Source organism: Taudactylus pleione, unplaced genomic scaffold, assembly GCF_031769625.1.
Source record: "Taudactylus pleione unplaced genomic scaffold, aTauple2 ptg000253l, whole genome shotgun sequence".
In the NCBI taxonomy this organism is placed as follows: Eukaryota; Metazoa; Chordata; class Amphibia; order Anura; family Myobatrachidae; genus Taudactylus; species Taudactylus pleione.
Genome location: NW_028284655.1, coordinates 2,525,030 through 2,549,185, shown reverse-complemented (window position 1 = coordinate 2,549,185; position 24,156 = coordinate 2,525,030). Strand labels below are relative to the sequence as shown.

Genomic DNA, 24,156 nt, shown 5'->3' with positions numbered 1-24,156 from the left:
CGCCTGTTTCTGTGTATCCCTCTGACTAATTATCACCCTCATAAGGGGATCCCTCTGTCTAGTTATCAACCCACCTCTGTGCATCCCTCTGCCTAGTGTTCATCTCCCGTCTGTGGATTCCTCTTCCTGGTGTCCAGCCCACCTCTGTGGATCCCTCTGCCTAGTGTCCAGCCCACCTCTGTGGATTCCTCTGCCTAGTGTCCAGCCCACCTCTGTGGATCCCTCTGCCTAGTGTCCAGCCCACCTCTGTGGATCCCTCTGCCTAGTGTTCAGCCCACCTCTGGGGATCCCTCTGCCTAGTGTTCAGCCCACCTCTGGGGATCCCTCTACCTAGTGTCCAGCCCACCTCTGGGGATCCCTCTACCTAGTGTCCAGCCCACCTCTGTGGATCCCTCTGCCTAGTGTCCAGCCCACCTCTGTGGATCCCTCTGCATAGTGTTCAGCCCACCTCTGGGGATCCCTCTGCCTAGTGTTCAGCCCACCTCTGGGGATCCCTCTGCCTAGTGTCCAGCCCACCTCTGGGGATCCCTCTGCCTAGTGTTCAGCCCACCTCTGGGGATCCCTCTGCCTAGTGTTCAGCCCACCTCTGGGGATCCCTCTGCCTAGTGTTCAGCCCACCTCTGGGGATCCCTCTGCCTAGTGTCCAGCCCACCTCTGGGGATCCCTCTGCCTAGTGTTCAGCCCACCTCTGGGGATCCCTCTGCATAGTGTTCAGCCCACCTCTGTGGATCCCTCTGCCTAGTGTCCAGCCCACCTCTGTGGATCCCTCTGCCTAGTGTCCAGCCCACCTCTGGGGATCCCTCTGCCTAGTGTTCAGCCCACCTCTGGGGATCCCTCTGCCTAGTGTTCAGCCCACCTCTGGGGATCCCTCTGCCTAGTGTTCAGCCCACCTCTGGGGATCCCTCTGCCTAGTGTTCAGCCCACCTCTGGGGATCCCTCTGCATAGTGTTCAGCCCACCTCTGGGGATCCCTCTGCCTAGTGTTCAGCCCACCTCTGTGGACCTTCTCCCTGTCACTCATCCCATCACTGTTGCCCTCTCCCTGTCACTGTCCCTCTCACTATCACTTTCCCTCTCCCTGTATGCTTCTCTCTGGTCATTTATAAAAATAAATATTTTTTTGTTTATAGGACCATACATTTTGGGGAGATTTACTAAGCTCTGGAAATTGATACATTAGAAAGTGATAAACTACCAGCTACTCAGCTCCTAACTGTCATATTACAGGCTGTGTTTGACAAATGGCAGTTAGGAGCTGATTGGTTGGCAGTTTATTACTCTCCAATTTATCACTTTCCATAGCTTAATACATCTGACCCAAAGTGTGAGGCCAGTGTTTGCTTCCCATTTCTCAGGATAAATAGCCTGGGTCGTTTGATTGCCAACCTGACATTTTGTGGGCTGAACCAATATGTATGTGAGTGTGGCTTTTCAGTTTATGCTTCAGTGAAGTAATATATTCCAATGAATGGAAAGGCTGAATATTGGTTCACCCCACAAAATAGTGGCTTTCATTTAGTGTATGTGCCAGTTACACTGTAAGCGAAATACGATAATATGCTCCATCTGTAATTTGAATGTAATTGTATTTTGTGGCACTGTACCCAGGGATTTTGTCACTCCATATGCAAGTCATTGTTCTATTACTAAATTGTTTATGGTGCAGCACCTACTCAATGTGTATTAACTTCATTGTCTTCGTTCAGTTATTTCACTTGGTTTAAAAGAGTTCTGTGAGGACATGTAGAACATCTCATACATGCTGCTTACTTATTGTTACCAATGTACCTCTCTCCTCAAGCAACTGACTCTCCTATGCTTTTAGATGAGCATTCTGGCCCCCCTCCGTCCCACAGACATGGCCAGCCCGGCCCTTAGTCCCGATGATTCATCCCTATCGGCGGCTGTGAGTGTCTCGCCCTCCGACTCTGAGAACCTTAGTCCAGACGAACTGGAGCTACTCAACAAGCTGGAGGAGCAGAACAGGTACATCTGACCGCAGTTTGTAATATGAACATAAGGCCCATGTACAGTAGGTGCATACACTGCAGAAGAACCTCAGTCATACTCCTTAATCCATTTCTGTCCCTACTGGATGGGCAAGTCATAGCAGTCACAAAATCCTGTCCAATAATGTAAAATAAATAGCTAATGTGCTGTTTTCTGGGTCAGTAACTTGTGCCAGTTGGTCATAATCCAGATATATCTTCTGGATCCCGATTTATGGTATTACTCACACCCAGCACCGCCATACTCTGGGGGAAGTGTATCAAACTTTCTAAAGAGTGGAGAAGTTGCCTATCACAACCAATCAGCTGCTACCTATCATTTTATAGAATGTAGATAAATGCTAGCTATAAGCTGATTGGTTGCTATGGGACACTTCTCTACTTGTCCATTTCCCCCCTCTTTATAAGGTATGATGCATTTCCCCATCTGTCCAATGCAGACGAAGACATTTAGCAGGAAACAGGTTGTGTTCAAGGTGTGCACACACTGCTGATTGGACAAACCAAGGCATCCATAACCTTATTAATGGGGAGTAAATCTGCTTTTTACTATTTGGGGTGCGATGGGGATTTTGGAGAAAAGATGAGTACTTCTTAAATAATATGTAAAGTGAGTAGCTCTTTATTAGGCTTTTTGGTAGAATTCACAAAAGATGGAGATTATCATTTTAATCTAATTAATGCTCTTGAAAACTTCCTACAAAATAGTCTTAGGGAGAACCATCTGGTATAGTCTGAAATTGTTTGGGATAACTGTTGCTGAATCATAGTAGGATCAGCAGTACAAATATATTTCATTTTTGTTGTGGTGCTTTATGTGGTTATTTGGTGTCACCCATACAGTGCTGTACTGTATGTGAGTATGTATGTATGTATGTATGTATGTATATGGGTGTTTTACATCTTTCACAAATTGCTAACAAAGTTGAATTATTGACCTCTCCTTTCCAAGGATCAGTATTAACGTTTTAACAATGTGCAACTCGAACTCTGCTGTGGTTTACTTTACAGTATGACTGACCCGTGTACGATGGTGGTGGCACACCCTAGGCTGGTGTCTGGGCATCATTTGATGGGCTCATTATAATGTGCTGAGAGCCGGGGGTAAAGCTCTCTGTTGGTGCGTGTGTCTGGGAAAGTCAGCCGAGAGTCTCTGCAGGACAATGCTGTACAGTGAGTGAGCCAGGCCGCTTTCATTAGCAGTACAATGCCCCTATTCAGACACGCTGGCCTACATGAATGCTGCAGGCCCGGTTTTGTTACAGTGAACTTAATTTCTGATTAAAGTCAAAACATATCCCAGTCATTTATAGCATGCTTTATTTTTTTATCTGACAGAATAGTAAACAGATAGTGTTTGTATATTTGTACGAGAGTGCATATCATATCATATCACATATGTATATGTCATTTTCTCTCATGATATTTGCTAACTAACCTGGTAATATACATAAATAACACCAGCTGCTTCAATGTATGTATTTTACATTTTTCTTCTCCCTGAAGAAAATATAAAATACACTGAAACTTTGGTCAGTTGAAGTAATGTCTTCTCAGAACGTTTTAACCTGACTGCTGCCACTGCAGCGGATAGACTACTGGGACCAGTTCCCTATTTGGAGGGCAACGTAGTGAAGTTCTCTTCAAGTACAGCGAGTGGCAGATACCTGCATCATATAATATATATATTTATTTATAGTATATAGAAATCGACGCCACTCGATATATATTCTTCGGGGAGAAAAAAATGTAAAGTATATTGAAACATTGGTTGGTGGGAGTATTGTTTTCTCTGAACACTTTAACCCCTGAGTGCTGCTACTGCAGTAGATTAGGACATCGGAGGACAGACAGACGTTGGTGAGTTTTTCCAACCGTTTGCAGCTTTGAGGCCATTATTTACAACAGTATACATTGTGCTATTTATAAATGACAGATAAAAGTGAGCATATAGTTTTATAGCAAGATATATTTGTCTCAAGCGAGAAGAGCTGAATTATGTGACCATGGGCTGTGGACTGAATATCTGGAGAATTAAAATCTGACATCTTGTTAATGCTGGTTACAACTATCCAATGTACACGTCCTTCCAATTGTGTGTCTCAGGCTTTTGGAAGCAGACTCCAAGTCCTTACGCAGCGTTACCGGATCCTGCAGGACCAGCGTCACCTCCCCGGGGCCACCTCCTCTGGACCAGGATAGCTGTGAGCTTTGGGGACGTATTATCACTCACTGGGAGGAATGGACCAGGAGGAAGGAGAAGCTGCTGAAGGTCTGTGAGAGCCACAGATGGTCTGAGGCCGGGTAGTGGCCATGTTTGGGAAGAGGTTATGTAGTGTTCTGCTGCTGGGGTGTATAACTTTGCAGTATAATCTGGTCCACTGCTGGCAATTATTAACACTTGTCTTCATATCGTAGCATTGGATCATTGCACAGACAGGCGAAAATCCATGTTAATGATTTGCTGTGTTGGTACTAGGATGCACATTTATATAGTATGTTTTATTGTACTGCTTTATAATATTACTAAGTAGTTATATAGTTGTGAACGTATAACCAGCACCGCATTTCTCCTACTTGCCATGCTCTATATCTTTTCCTTACGTGTTTACCACACAGGAGCTTATCCGGAAGGGGATCCCTCACCCCTTCAGAGCCATGGTATGGCAGATGCTGTGTAATGCCACAGACATGCCCGTGAAGAAGCAATATGCCGATCTCCTCCGGATGTCTTCACCGTGTGAGAAGCTGATTCGGCGGGACATAGCTCGGACCTACCCCGAGCACGACTTCTTCCGGGGACAAGACAGTCTGGGCCAGGAGGGACTATTTAATGTCATGAAAGTAAGGAAGAGAGGCAGTGGGAAGGCCATATAGAACCCTGGATATGTGATGTGGGGTGGGAATATTTTCCAGGTATAACCAAGTTGGAAATAATGGGGCTGATTCCAAACTAAAAATCATCAAACAATTGTATTGGCTGATCAATCATTTTACACCATAGATGAAATAGGAATTATAATGGAATCCCAGTAATATTACCAGGAAACTACAGATATGTCCTGCATCTTTGCCGCTTGTGCGTCAAATCGCGACACGCATGGTGCGAGTCGCGAACGGGTAAGCGCGCTGCGTTCGCACCTGCGACTCCATAGGATTGTATAGTGCAAAGGCAGCGTGCGACATAGCGTATTGTGGCGCACGCGGCCTCGGCTAATCGCATAGCGCAATGCGTGCACACGTTTGCAGTGCGAGCAGCAAAGATGCAAGAGGACACATCTGTATGAACATGAGAATAGATAGAGGCAGAGGAGGGTAGAGGATACGTAACGGGCATATTATAGTAGATATGTGATTGGTCTGTGAAGTGCTGTGTACATAACCAGTAAGTGGCTGAGCTGTATGTTTCCTGCTCTCCCTACAGGCATACTCACTGATAGACCGGGAGGTAGGTTACTGTCAGGGCAGTGCCTTCATTGTGGGACTTCTTCTAATGCAGGTGAGATCCGTTACTTTCTCTGCTTCATTCCTAGCTATAAACCATACTGACCTACTTATATAAACAAGTGATGGGAATATATACATACTCTCCTGTGATTAATTGCAGCTTTCTGTAAGCAGTATAAAAGTTAGTGAGCTCCTATATATCTCTACATATACCTTATTCAGAGTTTATGACCCTTATGTCATTTCTCCCATGTCTATGGCCATTTAGATGCCAGAGGAGGAGGCCTTTTGTGTCTTTGTCCGGCTAATGCAGGAGTATCGGTTACGAGAACTCTTTAAGCCCAGCATGGCTGAGCTCGGCCTGTGTATATACCAGCTGGAGTACATGTTACAGGTATGCCTCATCATTCTTACCAGACCCAGAGCTTCAGCTCCCCTGACCTTGTCACATTGCTCGGAATGGCTACAACACCCATGCTCAGTATCGGAAGCACTGGTAACATTCATGCATCAAGTGAAGATGGCAGTGACAATGATTTTTAATAATAATAATTATAACTTCGCTAGTGTACTACCTGGTATATTGTGGTCATTTTGCAAGAAGACACACTATATACATTGGAAACACTGATAGCTACATAGTAAATATATCTAATTGAGCTTAGTTACTTGAGTGGCAGGAGTGTGAAATTGTTGCTATTAGAGTTGACTTTTGTTAATATTGTGCTATCTACACTGAAATGCTCACACTGGCTGCACGTTGGTCTGGTCTTGAAACATTATAATGCTCTGATTGGCTATAAGTTGATCTGTCCCAGTAAACATTATAATGCTCTGATTGGCTAGAAGTTGGTCTATCCCTGTAAATATTATAATGTACTGATTGGCTAGAAGTTGGTCTATCCCTGTAAACATTATAATGCTCTGATTGGCTATAAGTTGATCTGTCCCAGTAAACATTATAATGCTCTGATTGGCTATAAGTTGATCTGTCCCAGTAAACATTATAATGCTCTGATTGGCTGTAAGTTGATCTGTCCCAATAAACATTATAATGCTCTGTTTGGCTAGAAGTTGGTCTATCCCTGTAAACATTATAATGTACTGATTGTCTATATACGTTGCTCTATCCCTGTAAAACTGTAAAGCTCTGGTTTAGTTCAGGTACGTATAATTCTGCCAATGTTATAATGTTATTGAGCACCGTTACATATCACACTGTAAGCGTTATGTTGCTATTACTAAGCTGGGTATACACTGAGCGATGTGTATCCAACGGGCCAACATATCCTGGTTACACATTAGAATGAATGTAATGAACGTCCTTTGTGAACATGAATGGAGCCACATGCGATATTGTCAGGTTTGAAGTGCAGCACATCAAACCTGACGACATCGCATACGACCGCGGGAGCGCGCATATCATGCATACACACCGCACACTATGTCACAATTTGGCCAAATCGCAATGACATCGTCTCAGTGTGTACCCACCTTTACTTGCAGGTTGTTTTAGCCAAGAATATTCAAAAATGCCATAAAATGTCTGTGTATCCCTCTTAGACCATACGTCTGTAGCTCATTGTGATGCTCATGTTCCCCAGAGGGTGTACATCCCAGGTCTTCCAGCCGGCATCCCACTGGATAATGAATGCTCAAGACCCTTTATTATGTTTGTTCCATCCTTGATCATTTTGTATTTTTTGATAATGCACTGATTCCTCATCCCTCATATCATAGTTACTGGCTTGAAGGAACAATCCCTATTTGAAGAACTGCTGCTTGAATTAAAAACAGTATTTTAATCACTGAAATTGTATATGAAATGTGGTTATATCAGGCTATTGCTTCCTGTTCTGTCATGTCAGAGATACCCGACTGTGGGCCGTGGATGCCCCTGGAGCTCTGGCACTCAGGAATTGGCACAGTACTTGTTACAGTATAGATTCTCGGTAATGTCCTCACTGACGCAGTTGCTGTACCGTGTATTTTACAGGACCAGCTCCCTGAGCTAAATCTCCATTTCCGCTCTCACTGCTTCCACACTTCTATGTATGCCTCCTCCTGGTTCTTAACCCTGTTCCTCACCACGTTCCCCTTACCTGTGGCCACCCGTGTCTTTGACATCTTCATTTATGAGGTGAGTGGCAGCCTAGGAACGGATTGGATCAGTCTGCCCAATGGGGTTTGGAATGCTGACTTCTGGTGTCACCTTGCAGGGACTGGAGGTCATATTCCGAGTAGGGATGGCCCTACTGACGGTAAATCAGACTGAGTTGATGCAGCTGGACATGGAGGGGATGTCACAGGCAAGTTTTCCTGTATGTTGTACAAATAATGAGGTGGGCAAGAAAAAATAAATTGTGCAAAATAAAAAAAATAAAAAGTTTATTGGACCAAATAACCACTAAATAGATACTTAGAGCTCTATAATAATGGGTAATATAAATAACTGTAAATGATGTTACTGAGCAACATTCAAAACGTACATCACTCATAATGTAAAAAATGATCTAATACTCGTGACAGCTGATAGCCAATAAGATTCGGTTTTTAAAACCGAACGGAACCGAGTAGAACCGAATCCGCTCACCCCTATTAAGGATACATGGAGTCCGGGACTAAAGCTGGCCACACATTAGACCAACTTACATCCAACCAGCCAACTAGTTGATTGGTTGGAATGAAAATCTAGTAAGGGATGAAAGCAAATGACAATCAGCAATTTGCTCCCAAACGCCGGAAAATGGACAAAAACTGTTGTTTGAACAAATTGTTTAGATCAAACATTTAACAAACTTGTCTGACGACCATTTTCATCTGTTTTCTGGCATTTAGGAGCAAATTGCTGATCATCATTTACTCCCATACGTTACCAGATTTTCATTCCAACCAATCAACAAGTTGGCTGGTTGGATGTAAGTTGGTCTAGTGTGTGGCCAGCTTTAGTGTTGGAATTGGCGGAATGCTACCGGTACAACTGAAGCCGTATTTCCCGGTGACGTTAGTGTGCATGACCTGGAGTTATCACTCCCAGGATCTAAAGCTACAGTTGTGTTTTATCATGGGGGACCCTCCGGCTTACCATTACTGGGCAAATTAGTTCTATTGGTTCTGCATCCAGCCAAACATTTTGTAAAAGGATCTGAGAGTCAAATTAAGCCTAATATTTAGATTTGTTGTTCCCATAACACAATGATGATGACAGCCTTTGCCATGCCTGCCTGAGATTAGCTCTCATATCAGTAAGTAGTAATATATCTTTCCAAATACCTCCTGTATTTCATCCAGGAAGTAAAGATACAGGTAATTTATAATGCAGTTAAATCCGGCACTACGGTGGATAGGCAGCATTGTGCCCTGCATACCTGTCCCTCTGTATCAGTATGATCAGTATGACTGTGTGCAACTTTTGCTCCACTTGTCACACTAGGTAGAATAGGACGTTCCTTACTAGGAAAGCTCCTCACTATAGGGCAGAGTTGGACATACAGCCGTTTGCGGAGCGTACATTATGTGAATTTGCTCTGGTTATGCGCCGGAAATTGGCACATGCGAGAATCGGTGATGCAGCGTTATATGCATTTTGATCATATACAGTGTTACTGGGGTGTGATGGGCACTCGGGACATGATGCTGCGGCTGGGGTTGCCCGGTGAAAGGGCTCCCCTGGCTGTGGCATCAGCCCCCCCCCCTGCTAGATAGGGTGTGGTGCTGGTTTTAATTATAGGGGGACCCCTACGCAATTTTTTCCCCCCTATAATTAAAACCAAGTCTGGCCCTGCAGCCAGGTGCTGGTTCTTAAGTGACGGTGGAACCCTACTCATTTTGTTCCCCGTAATTTTAAGAACCAGGACAGGCTGGCAAGTCCGGGGCTGGTTAGCCTTTTGAGGGGGGGACCTCATGTCATTATTTATTTATTTTTTTAAATTAACCCTTAGAACACACTTGCCATTAAGAAACATACACAAATCAGTGTGATTTGTGTATGTTCGAAGGCAACTTGCAGCTCAGGAGCTGGTGCATTTAAAACTTCTATTGAGTCCCCGATTTGAGTGTAAAACGGGCGACTTTAGCAAAACGAATAATGGTAAATTCCCGATTTGTGTTAAAAAATTGAAAAGTACTTCCGATTTGAGCCAATGGTGATATCATTTCTATTGTTAAAACGGCCGAATTTGCGGCATTAAACCACCCGATTTCAACCTGAAAAAATGAAGAAATCACCCGACTTTAATGATAGTAAATTACCGATTTTCAAAACAGTGATATCACCCAAAAATGCAAATCGGGACCAACACGAGTGTTAACAAATTTACCCTGCAGAGTGAGATTATGGGGCTGTTTCAGAGGTGGACGCAGCCGCGGCTGCATTTATTGGCACAGTCACATCTTCTTCTTCATGCAAATATCGCTACAAAGCCTCTCTCTGGTGCACATCTGTGCGTCCCAATGTGCAAGGACTGAGACGCCCACATGCTGCATCTATAGACGCTGCATTTCTGTCTGGTGTGCACCATCGAAACTTGCACCAGCCCTATGAAGGTGCAATGTCTCTGCCTGACCATGAGCTCCTATGTGAGCAGCTGTGCGTCTCTGTATGTAGCTCCTTTCAGTTTCACGCCTGCGACACTCCCATTAGATGCATCATCTCCATGCGCCTTTTTAGCCACCCCTCTGTTATGCCCCCAGTCACCGTCCTGGAGCGCCCCATACATTTCTGCTACTGTGCATCTAAATATGTTCTGCAGCTCTGCCCGAACAAAATCGGGACACATACGCAGGCGCCCGACATCGACACTGCCTCCCACTCTTACTCAGGCCTGATGTGTTGCTGGAGATGACAGCCCCTTTAGTGCTTCAGTCTCTTATCGTTTTTTTTTAAATGCTCTGTTGCTCAGTAAAGTAAATTGTAATTGGTCTGCAGTAAGTGGGAATAGCACATGGTGCTGGTGGGAAGTGGTGCACTCCTAATGCCGGATCTGTCACTCATTTCCTAAATTAGTCATTTAACATCCCAATGTTTTAATCTTCCATTCGCCTCAGAGGGCCTGATTTAGGGGGGATCGTTAATACCTGCGCATCTGTGACTTTTTACGCAGCGCGACCGAAGCTTCATGCTAATGTCACAGCCAATGGAATCTGTACAGAGACGCCCCACTGGCTGCGACACTCACATCTAGTTAGCCTCTCTCTGTGACTAAGGGCCTGATTCAGACCCGGCCGCTCGCTCCCAGCGTATGCAAATTCAGCTAAGTGACGTCAAGGCAGGTGATTGCCCAGCAAGTCATAAGCACGCCCACTATGTCTTGGCGAGCGATCACTTTGTGCTCCCACCAGCCTGTCTTTAACCGCCCACTAGCATACGTCATCTCCAGGAAGTATATACAACCATCGGTACATCGGGTTCCATCGGATCTGACCGCAGCGCTTGCGGTTGACTGTACCCTACCGCAAGCACTGCGAGCACTTCAGTGTTTAATTCAACCAGGTGACGTGTACTATGACGCTGCCTGTTAATTATGCACGCCCCAGAAACGGCATGGAAACACTCTGACACGCCTGCGTCCGCAACTCCACTCCCCCGTTACTACTGCCTTGCCCCTGTTACCACCTACAAACGGCCTCTCCTGTCACTCATTCCACTGGGCTGTCTTTGCAGGGCGAGCGAGCACATTCCGATCTCTCGTACTACTTTGCACACGCGCACTGCGAACTACACGCATGTACACATTAGCAAACATCGTCTGCAACGAGCGGCCGCTTGCTAGCGAGCGGGTCTGAATCTGGGCCTAAATTTGTTCTGCATCCCCCGCAGTAACCATCAGGTCGTATGCAGAGTCCTATTACCCCCCCAGCTGCTGGTTTCCTTTTTGTGCTGCTGATTAGGAGGAGATAATTCTGGTATCCAAGAGAGGATGTGTATCCCTGTATCCCCGCACACTGTGACTCCTACTGTATCTCCGAGAGCACAGGACAAACCACCCATCAATCAGCTGTTTATAACGTGTTTCTCCGACTCTGCGGCTTCCTCAGATGTATGTTTCCCTGTTATCCCCATGCTGTATTTATAGCTCGCTTCATTAGCTCCTTTATCTCTGAGCGCCTTTATAGCGTATGCGCACGTTCCCCCGCATCCAGACCTCGCTTTCATATTCTGAGCTAAAGTCTTTATTAAGATTAATCATAATTAGATTATTGTGGAATTGTCCCACATTATACCGACAGCCGGCTTCCCGACTGTCATATCCCGGCGAGGGTGGAATAACCAGCCTCTAGATGTAGACGCTGGTCATATTACCGATACCGGGAGACCGGCACCCGGCATCCCTATCGAAGTGATGCCGGGCGCCGCTGTGGACAGCGGCAGGGGGGGGAAGGGTTAAGATTAGGGCTCCCGGGAGGACTTAGGGTTAGGCACCCCCCGGGAGGTTAGGGTTAGGCTAGGGGGAGGGAGGGTTAGGCAACCCCGGGGGGGTTAGGGTTAGGCACCCCTGGGGGGGGACTTAGGGTTAGGCAGGGGGGAAGGGGGGGTTAGGTTTAGGCACTTAGAGGGGGGATTAGGGTTAGGCATTGGGGGGAAGGTTAGGGTTAGGCACCCCTAAGGAGGATTAGGGGGGTTAGGTTAGTTCATACTTACCTGGGGACGATCAGTATTTTCAGCCGTGTCGGCCTGCCGCTGTCGGGATTTCAATTCGTATGTATTCCCTATATCCTATCTATATTTTATATAAAAAGAGAAAGTGATCGGCTCGATGAATACCTTGTAGAACATCTGAGACCTTTGATTTGTAACAGTATTGTATTTGTCATCTCAGTATTTTCAAAAGGTAATCCCGCACCAGTTTGTCAGCTGCCCAGATAAACTGATCCTTAAGGCATACCAAGTCAAGTACAACCCAAAGAGGATGAAACGGTATGGAGAACCTCAGCGTATGGACTTATTCCAATTCAGATGACACTTACTATTCAATATTCTGGCTTTCAAGCTGAGACATTTTTGTTGTTTCCCTCCTGTAGATTGGAAAAAGAATATGCTGCTATAAAGAGCAAAGAGATGGAAGAGCAGATTGAAATCAAGGTGAACCAGTTCTGTAAAATCTAAAACCTGTCCTCTAAGGGCAGCCAAGACTGAATCCAGAGTAGAGTACTGTCCTTCTAGATTCAGGCTGCAGTCATTTCCCTGCAGATCCCAGTGAATGAAGAAATTAAGTTTCCAATAGATTGTAAGCTCTTGCGAGTAGGGCCCTGTTTTCTCCCCCTTATCTTCTTGTCTGTCACCCAGGTCTTCTACCCTGTACGTCTTTGCTACACTGTAAGTCTATGCTTTCACTACTGTCCAGCATTGCTGAATTCTCTAGTGCGTTACAAATAAAAGTTAGTAATAATAATAAAGATGAGGATGAAATCAGAAAGTAGAGTCATTTCCATGTAGATTAGACCAGATACAAATTGGTGGTACAGTCAGGTTTCTCTAGAGCAGGGGTGGGGAACCTTTTTTCTGCTGAGGGCCATTTTGATATATATAATATTATTCGCAGGCCTGTGCAGGCCACGCCTCCTCTGTGTGACATCACAAGGGGTGGGGCCACAATTGCAATGATTACAGCGATGCCCAGAGCATCCTGAGGATGCTCTAGGGAGCTGTAAGGGCAGCGGTGTGACCTTCTGAAGCGTCCTAAGGATGCTCCAGGCAGCACTGCTGCATAGATTCTGCAGGGTGCCATTCTAGGTACCCTGCTAGCCAGATGAGGCTAGCAAAAAAAGCTTAGAGGGCCAGACCAAATGATTCCACGGGCCTTATACGACCCCCGGGCCTGAGGTTCCCCATCCCTGTTCTAGAGCGAGTAATTGCACATATACAGCAAAGTTCTAATAGATGGGGTCTGCTGCCACCCCTAGCGATGCAATTGGAGCTGTGCTCCACCAGAAACGGATAATACATTAAAACCAAGAGGAAGTTTTGTTTTGTAACTGAATAAAACAATTTCAGGACTATAGGTAGAGCCAGCTCCCTATAGAATTGTACATGCAGAAATACGAAACAGCCAGGGCTAGCAGCCAATACCGAGCACCGTGACTGAGGCCGTGTAGGAGTGCAGTGTAAGTACATGTCTACTATGGTTGGGTTGGAGGGTTTTTCTGTAACTGATGCCTGTTTCATTTCTCACCACTATGTGCAGCGATTGCGAACGGAAAACAGACTTCTAAAGCAGAGAATTGAGACGCTAGAAAAGGTAAGGCTTTGCACTGCTATAATAGAACTGTTCTTTCTTCCCCCATCATTTTGTAATGCCATCTTGCACCTTCCCTATCTTCCCTACATGGGTCATTTCAAGATGGCTGCCATGACTTCCTGTCCCCCACTGTAACATAAATGGATTGAATGTACAAATTCTGCCCCTGAAGCTTTCAACATCAGCTAATTAGCTCCAGTTGTCAGTAGTGGTGACTGCAATCCAAACTAGGGATGTGCAGGTTCGGATAGGTTCGAGTTTGCACGTTGAGTTCGGATTTTTCCCTCCAAAAAAACGGAACTCAGAAAGAGGCTAAACGTCATCTTACATGGACGAACATCATCATTCCTGGACTTTTGTGTCTGAGTTCCGTTTTTTTGGAGGGAAAAATCCGAACTCAACGTGCAAACTCGAACCTATCCGAGCCTGCACATCCCTAATCCAAACTAAGGTGACGCAGTAGACAGATGGTATATTTTTAAGGCAGCCATTTTGAATTGTCCCAGGGTGATTTCTTCCAATGGAGTAATGTCATGTTAAAAGTGGTTTTGGTGCAACCTGTCTAACTCTGTCCTGCTTTTCCTAGTACGGTGGTGGTTACCTTTTTCTTTCTCTCTCCCCTGCTATATCTCCTTTTGTCTTCTCTCTTGCTTTTTTCTTCCTTTCCTCTCTCTCTCTCTCTTCCTGTCTCCTCGTCTTTGTGGACTGTCTCATAGGAAAGTGCTGCATTAGCGGACAGGCTCATCCAGGTACAGTGACCTCTCTTCTTGCCTTATTTGTCTAGGAACATCCCATTGATTCCTTCTTTTCCTGATGTATTTTTCCTGTCACAAGCAAAGAAAGATGGAAAGATGTAGAAGGGCGGGGGGGAGCAGTGAGAGCTTTCCCAGGAAGGCTGAATGCCATGTGGTTAGAGGGTCAGAAGAGACGATACAGACAGATTGTGGGCACAAGTCAGACTGGGCAGTGGTTATAGAAATGGAGATTGGGGGCCTCTCTGAACAAATAGAGAAACATTGGGGGAGCAGTGTCAGCTAAGATGTTGGAAAGGCAGAATGATGATGGCAGAATTGACTTTCCCTGGCTCCTTCCATGCAGGGTCAGGTGACACGGGCTCAGGAAGCCGAGGAGAACTACGCCATAAAGAGAGAGCTGGCTGTGGTGAAGCAGCAATATTACACTGCTGCCGAGAATCTACAGAGCGCACAGAACCTTATACGGCAGCTGCAGGATAAACAGGTAAAAGAGAAATTTCATGGTGGAACATTCTCCCTGACCTCTGGACTCCATTTACAGCATCAGCACGTACTGTAGGTCTGATTCAGCACAGAGCGCAGCTGCGTAATCGCACGCAATGAATCTTCGAAAATATGCTAATGTCTGCCACCACTAAGCCAGCACAGAGACGCCCACTGCTGCCATCTCATATCCGTAACACCTGGCAGTCCTGCATATACATCGGAGAAGATCGGTCCCTCACGCACAATTACAGCAGCTCTGCCCTGTCTCAAAATTTGCAAGTCTCGTCGCACGCAGTGAGTCCTCGGGTTGCGTAGGCAATCGCCGTGGTTAATTTATGCACGCCCCCAAACGCTCACATCCTGTCACTCATTTTTCGATGGATTCCACAGTGCGTCCGTGATTGCAGTGCGATCGCCGCGCACCCGCATTGTGGTGCATGCGCAGTACACAACAATAGGCCGATCTGCATATGCTGTAGCATTGCGATCCGTGCTGAATCAGGCCCTGTGTTAGTATTTACTAGCCCAAATAAATCAAATAAGTTAAATGTAAAGGCGCACATCCACTTGCCCATAATATTGAGCGATTGCATGATTACAACATCGTAATCGCGCAATCGCTCCCGCTGGTCATTTCCGTCATCAATCATCGGCCGAACATGCTGGTCAACCTGACGATAAAGTCAGGTTGAGCACGTTAGGGGATGATTGATGTGCCTACAGTGAGCGACTGAACGTTCAGTGTAGAGTACAGCACAGACTGTGAAGTGACTGCACTATTACAATGTTGTAATCGTGCAGTCGTTTTTAGGTCTGCTAGTGGATGTGTGCCATAAGAACTTTGGCCCTCATTCAGAGCCGCTCGTTAGCGGCAGTACGCTCGTTCCGAGCGATGTTTGCACATCTGCGCATGCGTACGGTTTTTAGTACGCATGCGCGAACCAGTCAGTGCGGCCGAAAATCGTTGGTACGCAATATAGCGAGGGCCTGCTATTTTGAGTGACAGAATGAGGCGTATGTGGGTGGTAACAGGGGAAGGTGCTTGAAAATGGGGAGTGGAGATCCGAACGCAGGCGTGCTTAAAGGTCAAAACGGGCGTTTTATGGGTGTGCATATTTAAAACAGCAGCGTCATTGACCACGTCACTGGGTTATTTTATAGCCAGAACTGCTCGCAAATTTGTGGTAGCAAACACCAACCACAAGAATAGCGAGCAGTTCATACGCTGGTCGATGTACTCGATTAATCTAATAAATAGCGGACATGACGTAGGATGCGAGCGGCCAGGGGGCGTTTTTAACAAATAAACGAGCGTATGTTTTGCTCGCTCGTTCAGACTTAGAGGTGTGAACAGACTGCAATGTGCGTACGGATCATTTGAATAGCCACCCCTTGGCCCTCATTCAGAGCCGTTCGCTATTTGTGGTCGCTCGTTTAAAAACAAGGGGTGGCTATTCAAATGATCCGTACGCACATTGCAGTCTGTTCACACCTCTAAGTCTGAACGAGCGAGCAAAACATACGCTCGTTTATTTGTTAAAAACGCCCCCTGGCCGCTCGCATCCTACGTCATGTCCGCTATTTATTAGATTAATCGAGTACATCGACCAGCGTATGAACTGCTCGCTATTCTTGTGGTTGGTGTTTGCTACCACAAATTTGCGAGCAGTTCTGGCTATAAAATAACCCAGTGACGTGGTCAATGACGCTGCTGTTTTAAATATGCACACCCATAAAACGCCCGTTTTGACCTTTAAGCACGCCTGCGTTCGGATCTCCACTCCCCATTTTCAAGCACCTTCCCCTGTTACCACCCACATACGCCTCATTCTGTCACTCAAAATAGCAGGCCCTCGCTATATTGCGTACCAACGATTTTCGGCCGCACTGACTGGTTCGCGCATGCGTACTAAAAACCGTACGCATGCGCAGATGTGCAAACATCGCTCGGAACGAGCGTACTGCCGCTAACGAGCGGCTCTGAATGAGGGCCCTTGTTTTTAAACGAGCGACCACAAATAGCGAACGGCTCTGAATGAGGGCCTTTGTTTTAAATAAGATGTTTCTGGTTCTGGTTAAATAATAAATAACATTTACATTATATTTACAAATAAAGCATCGTACAAACCAAAATGAACACTTAAGTTTAGACAATGAAGAAGCAATTATGCTTATACAGTGACCATAACAGCCACAATCAGCATGGGATCTGGTCAATATCCCGGCACGTGGGATGCTGGCGTTTAGAATCCTGGTGCCGGCATCCCGAAGGTAAGTAGCGGGGTTAGGAGGAAGGTGAGCATTAGCGTTAGGTACTAGGGAGAGGGTTAGGTTTAGGGTGCGGGGAGGTTAGCTTTAGGTGCTGGAGGGGTGTTAGGTTTAGGCACTAGGGAGGGAGGGCTTGGGGTAGGGAAAGGGGGAGGGTTAGGACTCCTACCTCTGTCGGGATGCAGGTGTTGCGATTTTGACCACCGGAATCGCAAGCGCCGGCTTCGCATACCCAATCCATCAGCACTGGCTGGAACCTGTGCCCTAAACGATGGGTGCAGTAAACAAGTTCAGGGCCACTAAGCAAAGGGGAGGAGACAGAGGCAACGGTGATGGAGAGGAAGAGAGTACCAGTCAGAGCTTACAATCTATATCCATGTGCTTACCTGTACAACAGCTGCCTTCAGGTTGTGTCCCAATGCAGCACTTGCACTGCACTTTTTAAACAAAATATTTAATTAGTATGTGTACCTGTTAATGTACTGTATATTGTTAAGTACGCTTAGAGATGGAGTGCATCCTCCACCCCTTGGAGATCATTGCAGTTTCATGTTCCACCAAATGGAATGTTTCTGTATTTGTGTATAAAAGTAGCTGCATTATTGCAGATGTAGCTTCTTTCATACGGAATACCCCATTTTGCCCATGTTCAGCTTGGGCCACCCATTCCCTGTCATCGTCAGTATATCATAGTAAGTGCTGCACCTGGGGGAGCACGATGTCAGAACAGGAATGAATGGTCTTATCGCTGCATGAATTCAATGTGAAATATAAACACAGGGGGACGATTCAATTCAGCACAATGTGAATAGCGCTGGGAAGGAGTTCCCTGAGCTATAGAATTAACTGCGCTGTTAAGTCGAACTAGAGGATTCCTGCTCGCGCCCTCCTGAGGTGCGAACAGAAATCTGACTTAAGTGATGACTGCGATGCTCTTTTCCGGGTTTGCGCGGTGTTGGCAGCATCGCGGCTGGCACTTAAGTCTGTGAATGACAGATACCACCACTTAACGCCTGGCTTAAGGCTCAGTAACCGGCATCTCCCAACTAAGGGCCTGATTCACTACGGACCACAATATAGCGTATGCACGCAGTTCAGTGCTATAGTATGCTAATCCATAGCGATCGCAATGCCGCCACAGCACTACAGAAGGACGCCCACTTTACTCTACATGCACATCTGTAATGGTTAGCAAGACTGCAAAACCATCGGTACCATCGGACCCATCCGCACAGTTAAGGCAGGTCAGACCGTACTCAGGAATTGCTAACTTCAGCGCACACTATGAGACCTCAGGCTGTGTATGGTATCAGAGTGGCTAATTTATGCACGAACATGCAACAGCGTTGAAACACACTGGCACGCCTGCGTTCCACCAACCACCCCCCACCCCCCGTCACCACTCACAAACGGCACTTCCTGTCAGTCACTCTGCAATGGGTTTGCGTGGTCACTGCGATCGCAGTCCCGATTGCAATGACTGGTTCACGCACTGCAATGCATGCACAGAACGCAACAATCGGTCGATTGCGTGCGTATAAGCCACTGTGTTCCTTGCTGAATCAGGCCAGAAGTGCAGGGTGCAGTGGGGACAATTGAATAGCTCCGGGAACTCCTTCCTAGTGCTATTCACATTGCGCTAGATTGAATCGCCCCCATTGATACATAAGGATAAACCAGAGTAAATGCATTTTCTCTGATTCTGAGTCACACGTAATGCAAACCCAATTCCAGAGGCCCCCTGACCAGAATACAAACTTACCGCCCCACTCTTCTGTGTACAGGAATAGCCTCATTACCATCTGCGCTACCCACCCCATGTAGGTGCAGGACTGAATTTTGATGCCCACTCTGCATAGGCATAACTCCAAATAGCGAGTAACTCTGGCTACACGCGCACAACACACCCACTAAATGGTTCTCTTGCATGCTACGAGTGTAGAGAAACCGATGAGGTGCGTACGACTGAAACGCTCACAAGATGTGTATGGCGTCGTCCAAGCATGCGCAGTTTGCTAAAAATCGCTAGATGCAATCACATTTGCACTTGCATTCAACTCAGAATTAGGCCCATTGTGCTGTAATTTCACTTTTCAGCACTGGCAGTGTAGCATGTAAGAATAAGCATCTGTTTTCCTGTCACTGCATGTACGTGAAATGTCTGGTACCAGCTGTTGTGTTACCCTGTTGTAGGGTGATCCACGTATTACAGAAGAGCTAGTCACCCACCTGGAGATGGAGCGAGAACAGTCACGTCTAAGAGAAGCTGAGACACTGGGAGCCCTAAAAGAGATGCAGGAGAAAGTGGTAGAGCTAGAAAAGGTGAGACAATGTGACCTGTTACCAGCTACAGTAATGTGACCTGTTACCAGCTACAGTAATGTGACCGGTTACCAGCTACAGTAATGTGACCGGTTACCAGCTACAGAAATGTGACCGGTTACCAGCTACAGTAATGTGACCGGTTACCAGCTACAGTAATGTGACCGGTTACCAGCTACAGTAATGTGACCTGTTACCAGCTACAGTAATGTGACCGGTTACCAGCTACAGTAATGTGACCGGTTACCAGCTACAGAAATGTGACCGGTTACCAGCTACAGTAATGTGACCGGTTACCAGCTACAGTAATGTGACCGGTTACCAGCTACAGTAATGTGACCTGTTACCAGCTACAGTAACAGAAGCACTGATATAGTTGGGACCAATTGAAGACCATTAGATACTTAAGTGGCCTAGTCAAGAAAATGAAGATGTCATTACTAGCTATAGAGGATGAATAAATGACGTGGTGTATACCAGCTACAGATAATCAGCTCATGAGATCATTACTAACTATAGAGGATGAATGAATGACGTGGTGTATACCAGCTACAGAAGTCCAGCCTACAGTATGCTCATTACTAGCTATAGAAGATGAATAAATGACATGGTGTATACCAGCTACAGAAGTCCAGCCAACGGTATGCTCATTACTAGCTATAGAAGATGAATAAATTACATGGTGTATACCAGCTACAGAAGTCCAGCCAACGGCATACTCATTACTAGCTATAGAAGATGAATAAATGACATGGTGTATACCAGCTACAGAAGTCCAGCCTACGGTATGCTCATTGCTAGCTATAGAAGATGAATAAATGACATGGTGTATACCAGCTACAGAAGTCCAGCCAACGGTATGCTCATTACTAGCTATAGAAGATGAATAAATTACATGGTATATACCAGCTGCAGACGTCCAGCCAACGGCATACTCATTACTAGCTATAGAAGATGAATAAATGACATGGTGTATACCAGCTACAGAAGTCCAGCCTACGGTATGCTCATTGCTAGCTATAGAAGATGAATAAATGACATGGTGTATACCAGCTGCAGACGTCCAGCCTACGGTATATTCATTACTAGCTATAGAAGATGAATAAATTACATGGTATATACCAGCTGCAGACGTCCAGCCTACTGTATACTCATTACTAACTATAGAAGATGAATGAATGACATGGTGTATATCAGCTACAGAAGTCCAGCCTACGGTATACTCTTTACTAACTATAGAAGATGAATAAATGACATGGTGTATACCACCTGCAGAAGTCCAGCCCACTGTATGCTCATTACTAGCTATAGAAGATGAATAAATGACATGGTGTATACCAGCTACAGAAGTCCAGCCTACGGTATACTCATTACTAGCTATAGAAGATGAATCAATTACATGGTATATACCAGCTGCAGACGTCCAGCCTACTGTATACTCATTACTAGCTATAGAAGATGAATGAATGACATGGTGTATACCAGCTACAGACGTCCAGCCTACTGTATACTCATTACTAGCTATAGAAGATGAATAAATGACATGGTGTATACCAGCTACAGAAGTCCAGCCTACGGTATACTCATTACTAGCTATAGAAGATGAATCAATTACATGGTATATACCAGCTGCAGACGTCCAGCCTACTGTATACTCATTACTAGCTATAGAAGATGAATGAATGACATGGTGTATACCAGCTACAGAAGGTCCAGCCTATGGTATACTCATTACTAGCTATAGAAGATGAATAAATGACATGGTGTATACCAGCTACAGAAGTCCAGCCTACGGTATGCTCATTGCTAGCTATAGAAGATGAATAAATGACATGGTGTATACCAGCTGCAGACGTCCAGCCTACGGTATACTCATTACTAGCTATAGAAGATGAATAAATGACATGGTGTATACCAGCTACAGAAGTCCAGCCCACGGTATGCTCATTACTAGCTATAGAAGATTAATAAATGATATGGTGTATACCAGCTACAGAAGTCCAGCCTATGGTATGCTCATTACTAGCTATAGAAGATGAATGAATGACATATACCAGCTAGAGAAGCACCGTCCGTGGTATGATTACTAGCTATAGAAGATGAATGGTGACATTATGTATACCAGCTACAGGGGTTCTGCCCATAATATGCTTATTAATCTATAGAAGATGAGACAGGATATGGTCTGTACCAATTACATGATACCAGCTAGAAATGTGAAATGATTTCATTGGCTGTTCCAGCTACAGAAGGTTACATAGACCATAACATTGATGGTACCAGCTACCTAAGGTGAGATATTAGCTGGCCATTACCTCATCAAGGAAAATTAGGTATTTGGCGAGTGAGGAACAGCTACAGAAGATTACACATCAGTCAGGTTTAAGCTATGGAATATAAAAATAAAAAAACCTCTCATGCATTTGTTATTCTCTGCAGCGGAACAGCTCTCTTCCCGATGAGAGTAACATTGCTATGCTCCAGGAAGAAGTACAAGCTCTGAGGAAGAGAGAAGCCCATGCTCTGCAGGTCATGCGTGAAGGACAGCAACAAGTGATCGAGCTGAGTGATCGCTGGCAGGTGAGAGACACATTAATATGTCTTCACTCGCTTCCCCTCTAGTCCATATAGTCTCTTCAGCATTTGACATAATCATACTTTATTTCTTGTCATGCCATTTTTTCATTATGTAGTCCCTGTCGTCCCGGGGTGGAGGTATTTGGAAAGACTCTCCTCGTAAGAGTGCAACTGGGGACCTACAGGATGAGGTTATGTCTTGTCGGTTAAGAGAAGCCATGGCTCAAAGCGAAACGCGTGAACTCCGCCAAAGAGTCCTTGTACTGGAAAGTCAGGTGACTCCGCACTTGCCGTCAATGGTCACATATTGTATTGTATTCTGTATATTATCAGTGTAGCTTGCTGGTTGTTGTCAGCTGTGCTGAAACGCTCGCTCTGTTCTGACTGACAAATAAATAGTCTATCATATGATGCATGTGCTCCTTAGTTCATACAGAGATATTTGCTTTCTGCCGCTCTGTCGAGTTCAGAGGGATGGATAAAGCTCATTTGCTATTTAAAGTATTTATTACTTTCCCCAGATTGTGACATTGTGCCTTTGCATTTAAACATAAGTCATTAGTTAATTAAGTGGTCCATATTGTTAAGGCTTCTGTTTTGTTAGTAAACAAGTAAGTCTGCTATTTGGCAGTAATGTCTGTGTATAACTAAAGTAAGGCAAAGTAATAATATACTTTTCCATCCCAATGTGTGCAGTGTGCTATATGCCCCATCACTTTGCTGAGAATTGGCATGTTTAAAATACCATTTAGAATAGTGAAGTTAATCTATACGTTTTGCAATAGTCTGGCATTGGGGAGATGTCTGAGGTATAAGAACACTTTTCTTTGGGCAAACAGAGCATGGCCGGGGATGTCCGAACATCCTAGCCTTTTGCTACTAAAGCTTTTTGTCTTATATCAGCTGCTGTACCTGTGTCTATGATGTTGGCAGGGGAAAGTCCATGTGAGCTGTGACATAACAATTTACCTGTATGGTTCACTTATAAATAAGAAGTAACAGTAGGCAGTACGTTTTTGGCTAGCGTCAATCTACAGTGAAGACTTGTTATACCTATATGCACTTTGTGTGGATGAAAGGATTTAATTACAGGGAAATGGGTCCTTGAGTTAAACTGAGTCACCCAACACGCTGCTGATGCCTCATACTCTCTACAGGAGGTGCTGCACGAGAAACAGCTCTCACGGCTGGAGAAAGAGTGCAAAGAGCTGCGAGAGAGACTACACAATGAGGCCGCACAGACCAAGGCTCTGCAGACACAGATGAGCGAGGCTAAGCGGAGACATGCAGTGACCGAGTGCAAGGTAAGACTTTATGTTGGTAAAAGCAAGAGTTGTAAGTGGCACCTACATATATTGGTCCGCACATAGGTTTAAACCCCATTCAGACATTTCATGGTCCTCCTGTGTATCCAGCGTGCTTGTGATCATTGTGGCTTGAAGATTGGATGCACATCTTAGAAAGTGGAAATCATCGGCCTCACTTCTTCAGGGTCCATAGGGCCACAGGAACTACCTTGGGGAGGGGGGGGGTGTATGTGGTTGGGGACATCCAGCCACCAAACAGTCAAAGCTTTAGCTCACAGAATGCACTGGTCCTCCTCCATAAATTCCCCGTCCCCAGCCACAGGCATTCAGTTTTTTGTTTGGTGCTCAGCAGGAGTTCAGACGCACCATTTGGACAGGGGAGTGCTCTGGCGTTATTTTACTGGCTTAGCAGTGCTGAGCGTCCTAATGAGTCGCATGCACTGTGACCCCTTCTACCTCCGCCGATGCCGCAACACCAGTAACGTCTCTGGTGACTTCGGCGGGTCACAGTGGAGCTTAGTTAGCAGCTGGAGACCCGGACTGCAATCGGACGCACAGAGATGTCAGGTAAGGCGATTCCTCGTTTACGTTGAATTGCGTGTGGCAGTCCTTGCTTCCGGCACAGGAGACGCACCGGAAGCCGCTGCAGTGAAGGCCCGGCCATTCCCCCGCATCCTCACTAGACCAATGGGGCCTAATCGTCTGACGCCGGAGAACAGCAGTAGGCGCATCTACTGCCATGAGGCCAG

General features: G+C 45.7%; 1 protein-coding gene across 4 annotated transcripts in view; it reads left to right on the top strand.

Moving 5' to 3' along the window:
• Positions 1-24,156, top strand: part of EVI5L (ecotropic viral integration site 5 like) — a 36,077-nt gene that overhangs the window by 2,901 nt on the left and 9,020 nt on the right. The window contains exons 2-17 of one of the 4 annotated variants that reach the window (XM_088480335.1): positions 1,825-1,985; positions 4,115-4,280; positions 4,628-4,852; positions 5,433-5,507; positions 5,724-5,849; positions 7,452-7,595; positions 7,675-7,764; positions 12,274-12,371; positions 12,476-12,536; positions 13,639-13,692; positions 14,409-14,441; positions 14,791-14,931; positions 19,395-19,523; positions 21,963-22,103; positions 22,217-22,375; positions 23,258-23,404. In XM_088480335.1, the coding sequence (XP_088336461.1) occupies positions 1,825-1,985; positions 4,115-4,280; positions 4,628-4,852; positions 5,433-5,507; positions 5,724-5,849; positions 7,452-7,595; positions 7,675-7,764; positions 12,274-12,371; positions 12,476-12,536; positions 13,639-13,692; positions 14,409-14,441; positions 14,791-14,931; positions 19,395-19,523; positions 21,963-22,103; positions 22,217-22,375; positions 23,258-23,404 (1,950 nt within the window). Of the gene's footprint in view, positions 1-1,824; positions 1,986-4,114; positions 4,281-4,627; positions 4,853-5,432; positions 5,508-5,723; positions 5,850-7,451; positions 7,596-7,674; positions 7,777-12,273; positions 12,372-12,475; positions 12,537-13,638; positions 13,693-14,408; positions 14,442-14,790; positions 14,932-19,394; positions 19,524-21,962; positions 22,104-22,216; positions 22,376-23,257; positions 23,405-24,156 lie in introns of all 4 variants that reach the window. The other 3 variants (XM_088480334.1, XM_088480337.1, XM_088480336.1) reach the window with 3 other exon arrangements.